Source organism: Limulus polyphemus, unplaced genomic scaffold (assembly GCF_000517525.1).
Source record: "Limulus polyphemus unplaced genomic scaffold, Limulus_polyphemus-2.1.2 Scaffold4404, whole genome shotgun sequence".
NCBI classification, from domain to species: Eukaryota; Metazoa; Arthropoda; class Merostomata; order Xiphosura; family Limulidae; genus Limulus; species Limulus polyphemus.
In genome coordinates this window covers 74,013-83,279 of record NW_013670014.1, presented here as the reverse complement: position 1 = coordinate 83,279, position 9,267 = coordinate 74,013, and the positions used below count along the sequence as shown (strand labels likewise).

General features: G+C 35.2%; 1 protein-coding gene across 1 annotated transcript in view; it reads right to left on the bottom strand.

Annotated features, from left to right (window-relative positions):
• Nucleotides 1-9,267, bottom strand: part of LOC106471092 (apoptosis-stimulating of p53 protein 1-like) — a gene marked incomplete at its 5' end in the record, with an annotated part of 84,610 nt that overhangs the window by 1,904 nt on the left and 73,439 nt on the right. Inside the window, 5 exons of the mRNA XM_013931679.2 lie at nt 992-1,191; nt 2,860-3,026; nt 3,995-4,128; nt 4,336-4,547; nt 5,385-6,049. Of these exons, the coding sequence (XP_013787133.1) occupies nt 992-1,191; nt 2,860-3,026; nt 3,995-4,128; nt 4,336-4,547; nt 5,385-6,049 (1,378 nt within the window). The remainder of the gene's footprint in view (nt 1-991; nt 1,192-2,859; nt 3,027-3,994; nt 4,129-4,335; nt 4,548-5,384; nt 6,050-9,267) is intronic.

Genomic DNA, 9,267 nt, shown 5'->3' with positions numbered 1-9,267 from the left:
CTTTTCAGATTTAATCACATAGAACCTATTTTTTACAAATTTTCTGGGGGCATGCCAGACCCCCCGTAGCATGTTTTGCATGCTGAATGTGCTTAGCACAATATGTGTTGGCTTTTAATCTCACAAATTAGAAAATATTTTTCAACATTTTGCGTACGGGCCTGACAATGTAACTGCCTGACGAAAAGCATTTGCTAAAAACGTCGTAATAAATTTTGTTATTTTAGCCGTGTTTTAACACTAATTTCTCAACTTGAAAGCTGTATTTAATATAGCAGAAGTTAATGATATTGCCAACGTACTTTCTTAAAATTATGAAATTAAGTAATCACAATCCCCCCTCAAAAAAAAAGAAAGAAAAAAAGGACAGCTTCATATTTTTAACCATAAACATCCTAAACCGACTCTTAAATTAAACAATGCCTACGTCATACATCATTGAGTTACATGGAATATTAAGTTACTAACACTGACGTAAGTAACGAAGTCGTAGTGTATTCGTCACACGACAAAACTACGGAACTTGGACATAGTACAACTAAGTTCTTTTCATGATTACTATAAGTTAGCATTATTAATATATTAACATTTAATACCAGTCTACTACGAGAATGATTAAATGATTATTATCTGATGATTTGGGTAACCGTATTAGCTTTAGGGAAATTATGATGTGTGTGGGAGGCATATTAAATACTAGCACTAAAATAGTTTGCTTTAATCAAAGTTTAAACTTGAATTTAAGATAAACAAACTAAGCCCTACATTTTAACCACAAAATAAGTATATAATGTATATATATATATATATATATATTTCACTTACGAACAAATAAACAAACTAAGCCCTACATTTTAACCACAAAATAAGTATATAATGTATATATATATATATATATTTCACTTACGAACAAATAAACAAACTAAACCCTACATTTTAACCACAAAATAAGTATATAATGTATATATATGTATATGTATATTTCACTTACGCCTAAGAGATTTCTAGGAATGTAACCTTCTCTATCGTTATGGCGAGACCACCACCATTCCCTCTCCTGTTCATCCCCTTTTCTCAGCACGATGATCATGTCGCCATCTTTGAACGATAATTCATCCTGATTTTGTGCATCGTAATCATATACAGCGTATACAGCACCACTATTTAAGATACCAAGTTTTTTCTGAACACCTTCAAAAAAGATAAAACGATTTTCATTTGTAACGTTGCATATCTTGTTTTCAATTTAAATATTTGCAATTCATTTTTTTATTGCAAATGTATTGTACGTGTGTGTGAAATGTAATCTTTAGAAGTAGATACGTAAAAAAAAGTATAGCCTTCCAAGTGGCTAAGCGGTAAAAATTGGGTTTCGATGCTCGTCGTGGGCACAGCACAGATAGCCCATTGTGTAGCTTTGTGCTTAACCACAAACAAACAAGAGTGTATTTAATTAGTGATACTATGGCCAGGCTAATTTTTAGTTTAGCTCTAAATACTTAGCTTACTTTGATTCGAAGTTGTTATTATTACCATGTATCTCCATTTGTTTGTCAGCCTTTTAATTAGTTTTATTAAACTATGTCGAAAGTTGTTAGTGTTTATATTTACGTTGGACGATAAAAAACAACAACAACAACATAAATTGAACATTAACTTCAAGTGTTTCAGGATCGATAAAGTCGCCGTTTTTAAAGTGTAACCAGGGTGGTGGTCGAACGGCCTTCTCAATATTCTAAAAAAGTCTAAAAGGTCCACTGTTTTCTGATTTTTTCAAATAAACACTTGGCTTTAATGTAAATCACATATTTTTTGTGTAGAAGAAATGGTCCACATGTTTGTTTGGAAAAAAAAATTGTCCACTCTGTAGTGCTGGTTACGCTCCTGATTGTGCCTTTCTAATAAATATGTAAAGTAGATAGCAAATTTGTTTTACATGGTAGATAAAATGTGTAATAGACGTTGAACTGTACAAATAACATTACTATCAGTTAATATACCAATCCCATTTATATCAAATTTAATCCCATTATATAAAAATGATGTTTCTGATCTCGTGCTGTTCTTAGAACTATTTTTTCCACCACCGACTGTGCTCAGTTTGGTGGTCATGATTTCGCTCCTGCTCGATACCGAAATGAGTATCGTAACAAGCTTTTGATAAACTTTCCACAGATCCTTCACTGTACGCGAACATTAGTTCCCAAGACTACGTTTAACTAGACCAAAGGTACAAAAGTCCTTTGGAGTTACATCAGGAGCCTTGGCAGATAATAGATGAAATGTAACTTTTGTGATTCTAGATTCTTTGGTCATATTACACACCAAAACAACTCCTAATTTCTAAATGTGACTGGAAGCTTGTGAACCTTTGGTTTGCAAGCCTCATTTATTGCATTGTTAAAGGTAACAAGAGATAAGCCCAGCTTCATTGAAGCGGCTTTTTGATTAGAAAGGTTCTCTTTCGTTACCATAATCTCCATTTTGTGGATAAGGGCGTTGTTCTATATTGGCTTGGGGTGTGGTTTCCAACTTCGTTGCTCTCCTAAACGTTCTGACGTGCGATTTGTTTTTGCTTTGATTAAGAACACAGCAGGTTTTCTTCTTCGTAATTTATGTCCTCTCGTGTTGCATCGTTTAACAATCTCATTACACAAATATCGTTTATTGGACAAAATCCCCAAGACATAAATTTATTAGTGGCGACATTGCATATGAAATGTTTGAGAATTCACAGTGACCAAAATAAACAAGTGCTAAATGAGTCGTGATTTTCTATTATGCTTACCCGTAAGAAGGACTGAAAAGGTATCTACGGTTTGTATAGTACAAATTAATTAATCTACAATGTCAACTTACTATAGAGAAATTCGGAACATCCATCATAGCCCTCTTCGTCCTCCTCACATTTTTCTGCAGCGGTGTCGTTGTCACTGAGCGTGGTGGCAAATACACAAGCACCATGCTCCACTAGGAACCTCACTATTTGTTGGTTGTTACAGGAGGCTGCACAGTGAAGTGGTGTCCTGTGGAGATATACAGATATGCACTCACTGTTAAAATATTCTGTCAATACTTTTTTTTATTGAATAATAAATTTACACAAAATTTCTTATTAATCTATTTAAACACCTGTAATGAGTTTAAATTTAAATTAAAGAGGCCAACATTCGCGGGCGAATGCAACAGGACTCCACTATGCAATCCCAACATGGCCAATTCTGACACCAGAAAAAATCAAAAAGTATATATGTCATTGATTGGGGCATACAAGAAGGTATATTTGTACCAAATCCCATGTAAATTGGCCGAAATACGGCGGAGTAATTATCAAAAAACTTAAAATTATGCTTTTCATGGTATCTTGACCCCCTATAGTTACAAAAAATGGACAGATCTATCATTTTTTATTTGCCAATGTGTGTGGGACCTCTAGAAAAGTATCTCTGTACCAAATCCCATGTAAATTGGTCCAAATGTGGCCGAGTGATTGACCAAAACCCGCAAAATTATGCTTTTTTGGTGAGCTCTGATCCCCCTACAAAGACCAAATGAGTAAATCCAACTTTTTTATGTCAATGTGTTGGGCGCATGAAAAATTTTACTTGTGTCAATTTTCATCTTGATTCCAATAGATATAACCGAACAGGAGTCCAAAATATAAATTTTGGGGTTGTTTGTCCTTTGACCCCATAAAATTCTCAAAAACGCCTAAATAGAAAATACTAAAAAGTTGTCTGCGAGTATTGAAACAAGGTATAATTCTACCAGATTTCAGGTCAATCCGCCGAGAAATGTAGGAATGGCGGTCGACTGAAGTGTTTGGAAGAAGAAGAAACAATGGAAAAACAATATTTCTACCTGGGGAGAGATAATGAAATGTTCAAGGGTCAGGAAAGTATGCTAGGTTTTAATACAATAATTTACAGGATGTGCATACAGGTATAACAGAAGTAGGTGTGTCAATATGGAAAAATCGGGTAGTATCACTCACCAACCATCACTGTCTTGAGCGTTGACGTCACAACCAAACTCCACGAGATATTTCACAATTTCAAAGTATCCAGCACAAACAGCGTTGTGAAGAGCAGTGATTCCTTCGTCATTAGAAGCACTAGTGTTAGGCACCTGATTCAAGAGCACGTTAAAAATAAAAGACTGTGAAAGAAGTGATACAAGGAACTACATCTTCCTAGAAATAGAATTAAACGAAACGTTTAATAAAGTATAAGAATTTGTCTAGCGAAACTAACAATATACTCTAATCTTTGAGGTTTGCCAGGTGATTTGAGAAGAACTTGGTATTTATTTTAAGTATAACCTACGTTTTCTCACCTCTTTCGCAGTTCTTTTCACGAGTTCTAACTCTCCTTCGAGTGCAGCGTCCAGCAACAAGGCTAGAGGATCAAAACTAACCTTCCGACACTTCTTGTCTGAATTCTTTGTCTTCAAGTTTCCTCTTTTTACTCTCCGCAAGGTTGCGCTGTTATAGATGTGTGGATATTCGTGTCTGTTGTATCTGTCCAGAAAAGCAACAGTGCTGGCTTCTGGTGGTTGGTTATAAAAGACATAGATTTTATTTATTCTAGACTCAAAAGTTTAGAACACAAGCTAACTACTCAAATAATGTACTAGTCATATATATATATGTTATAGTGACATTTAGTAAAATGTTACATATGTTTACTTCTCGTGTAAACAGGTAAATGTTTCTAATTAATTGCATTGTTTTTTCGTGTTAAACTTATTTATTGGGAAACACATAGAGTGTTCAAAAGTTGAATTTTTTTGTTTAGTCAAATATAATAAGCAAGAAAAGTCTCATATAATAATTCAAATTTTGAAAAACAGAATATTAATAACTTCGTTATATACAAAACGTATCATGTACTTACGGCAGTGTTTATCATTTATTTAACACACATATATATATACACATAACACGGAGTAGCAGCTGTGTCTTTGTCGTTCAGGATTAACTCTAAATTCGAAGTATTCAGTAAATACTCATTGAAGAACAGAATACTGTAAGACAATGTATTTGAACAAAGCATGATATCTAATTACGGTTCAACCAATGTTTGTATTTATGGCAAAGCTACTAAAGCTGTCTGTCGCCTACCCTAATTTTGAACTACAGATCAGAGGAAAGTTAGCCAGTCAGTAGCATTCTAATATCCCCTGTTCACGGTAAGAGGCTGACTTTTATTCTTATAACGCATCCATAGTTTAATCAAAGTGATGGGAATATTTTGTGATATCGCAAGGATTCGAACACAGCTCACCAGTTTCAATATGCAGAGTTCTACCACAAAGTCAATCCGCGATCGGTTCAGCCAAAAACGCAGAAAAAACAAAATCAAAATAGAAATATATATACCTACCATTAACGTTCACTAAACCGTTATCTGTGTTGACCGACTCTCCGGCTCCATCTGGTCGTACACTATTTTCCGAGTCTAAAGTGGTGTTTCCATTGAAATGGTCCAACTGATAATTTAAGTTCATTGGAATCTTTGTGTTTTCATGATTCCAAGTTAGTTGTTTAACAGCCATGTCTCGAACTTCCACTGCACCTTTGTCCGTGACGCCATTTCTAGACTGATCCTTAGATCGGTTCCTTTTTCGGATGTGCCTGTTGAGATCAGATGGAGGTGAAATGTTTTCAGCTTGATGGGTTATACTAATAAGGCCGTTATGACTGGCCCAGTTGGGCGAAATTCTTTCGCTAATTCCGTCTGCTCCTTGTCTTTGGATGGTTTCATTCTGCTGACCTTTACATCTTGGAGGGTCTGTGCTTGGTGGTGGTATTCTTATAGTTAGAGGTTTTGGTTTTAGTGGAAGTTTCTCCCGCCTGGGTTCTTGTTCTGAACGTAGTGAATTACCGCTACGACTGCTGGAAGGTAAATGATTATCTTTGACGTTATAAGATTCCAAACGAGGAGAGCGCGATGGATATTCGTTGCGATGTAAGTGCTTTATTTCTTTGGCAAATTTATCTAGGGCTACTCGCCCAACTCTCTGGGCAGTCTGTGGCTTGAGTAAATACCTACAGTTCAAAAATAAAAAATAAAATTTAAACACACACACACAAAGTTAGCTAAATGAAAATCTATCTACAATTTCATCCAAGACTTTGATGTTTTACAGAATATTCGTTGAAGCTACACAAAAGTGTAAAGAAAAACCTACTTTTGATCGTAGTAATTAGTATGCAATTTTAGTTATGGAATAACTAAAACTTAGGTAGTCAATTCTTTAAACATGAAAAATAATAGCAACAACCTTTTATTATTTCTAAACATCAATAATGATACTAAGAGGAAAAAACAACAACATTCAAAACACAAAATCATAGTTTTTTCTTTGCCATTAAGCCATACAATGTGCTATGTGAACTGTATGAGCCGCGAAGATCGAACCTCGAATTTAAGCGCCATAAGCTTACCACTGAACAACAGGTGTCATTTCAGAAAGGCATTTATAGTTAAAAAAACCGCAAAACGTGTTTCTTGTACATTTGTCTTTTATCAATGCTCGTTTATAAAAACCTAGCGCTCATGTTGGCAAATTATCGAACAAAATTGAAATTATAAATATTCATCAACCAAAAATGGCGAGTTTGAAAATTTTATATCGATTTCTATGAACCATCGTGAAGATGATAATATATTGTACTTTGGTCAATGATGTATTTTCTGTTTTTAGCGCCCCCTAGGGCACAGCGGAATGTCTGCGGACTTACAACGCTAGAAACTGGGTTTCGATACCCGTGGTGGGCAGAGCACAGATAGCCCATTGTGTAGTTTTAACTTCAAACAAACTCTGTTTTTAGCAGCTATTGGTGACATGTTAAATGAGTGAAGGGTATGTATATTTGTCATTTAGTTTATTGTGAAACGAACAAACTGACAAAGCAAAACAAAAAAACTGGGCGTAATATGTGTTGGCTGGTTGGTTTAAAGCAAAGCGCATTGGGCTATCTGCTGTGTCCACCGCGGGAAATCGAACCCCGAGTTTTAGTACTGTTAGTTTGTAGACTTAACACTGTCCCACCGGGCGACCATATGTATGAAACGTTACATTTAACTGCGACGTTTTATATAATTTTAAATGCTTCTAGTTTCAAATCCACAACGGATTTAGTAAAAAGACAGTGATAAAAAAAGAACGTTTTTTCCCAAACAAACATAAGCTTTAATCATATAAATTGTCCTAAAAAAGGCATATAACATCCGTATTGGCCTGTTGCGAGCGATTTCGGGGTTCTCGCACTAACCTAAAACATGTTTAATTGACTATAACTGTTGTAATTTCACATTTATTTTATTATGGGATGCCCGGCATGGCCAGGTGGTTAGTGTGCTCGACTCGTAATCTGAGGGTCGCGGGTTCGAATCCCCGTCACACCAAACATACTCGCCCTTTCAACTGTGGGGACGTTATAAGGTCGCGGTCAATCCCAGTCTTCGTTGATAACATTCTCCATTTTTTCTTTGTGTGTGTTAGGGGAGGGAGGTAGAAGGAGTTAACACTGGGAATCTGCTGTAAATGCACCAAATGCATTCCAACTGCCTCGTATCTATTTAAATTCCTCTATCTTGTGCTCTCTAATGGCAGTTAACCAAATTAATTAGAAACTGTTGACGTGAATTAAATCCGATTCGTAATTAAAGTTTTCAAAATATGTGGCTGTAAAAGTTAACACACTGTTCTTGTTACAGAAAGTATGAAGTGAATTAAATGGTTAATTGAACTTGTACTATTTCAAGTTTCAAAAAACAATCTAGGCACAACTTGTGCTTGTCGAATGTTTAGAAACTTCCTAATTTCACCACATATACTGGCTGTGCGTACAATACACCCGCTTTTTCCTACATATCAGAAAATAAAAATAACTCAGATTTAAGAATGATTTGCTAATCGATCTGTAGTTACCAGTGTTATAATAATACAGAAACGTAACGCCGGTTAAGCGTGCAACACTAAAAGTAAATTTTATATGTAGAAAAGTCCATGTATAATTAATCATACTAAAAGCTCATTTTCTAAAGTTAATATTAGCATCAGCCCAAAAAGACGAAAATAAAATGTAACCGTATATCATAAAGTACAAATATATAAACATTTTATTAGGCTTAACGATAATATATTGTGCGTATTGTATAGATTGTTCTTACGAACCAAGAAAATAACAATAAATATCAATGTTGTTAAAAAGTAAAAGCATTTCTTGACATGCCTTTAAATTTTAGCAAAAAAAAGCCTTTGGAAAATAAAGTACACAACTGGCAGAACGCACGGTAATCTGTAGATTAAAAAATAATAATTTTTGGGTGGCTCAGCAGTAAACTTAGGTTTATTAAGCCAAAAATCGAGGTTCGATACTGCGGTGCGCACAGCACAAATAGCCTATGGTGTAGCGTTGTGCTTAAAAGTCTAACTAATATATTTGAAAACCTCAAGCCACGTACAGATGCTCTATTTTATCACTGCTCTGCTCAAAAGTTTTATTAAACTATTTGAAACTCAACAGATGGCGCTCATGAGAAAAATAAGAAACCAAATTACTTGGTAGAAATCACGCAAATGGATTTATCTGGGTAATTAATTCTAAAAAAAAAGACCGAGTTACATGCATATGGTAGGCTTTTACATGCTATTGTACATGTGGTTTTTGGCATATGCTATATTATTACATTAAAAGTTGAAGTATCTCATTATCTTTTGAAATCAACACAGTTTTAGGGAATAATCTATATATGTATAAGCGCGAATGTCTCTCTCTCTCTGTGGGTCTGTTCCTTATGCATGACCACATCTTTAAAGCTACAAACTCTAAACTCGGGGTACAGATAGAACTTTGTACGGGAAGTAACATGGAATATGTGGCCGCGACCTCAGAGGTCGTTTTCAGGCCTCAAATTGAGGCCAAAATGACCAATATAGCAATTTTTGGCAAACAGAACAACCAATTGGTCTCAACTTGATAAGGCAGGATGTTTTTGGTAATGTGTGATCAAGAGGGTTATTATTTACGTTTCCTTTCTGCGTGGGAACCTTTCCAAATCTTTCCGTATATGGTAAATTATGTGTTCAATTTAAAAACTTCGTTGAGCCTTCATTTTGTGCTCTTTCCCTTTTTGGCCAGGTGGTTAGGTCGCTCGACTCGCAATCTGCGTACTGTAGATACTGTCCGTACACGTGCGTTACAAGTAGATCACACAAGTTAACTTATGTTCGTCGTTTCGTGTTTGTTTTTACTAT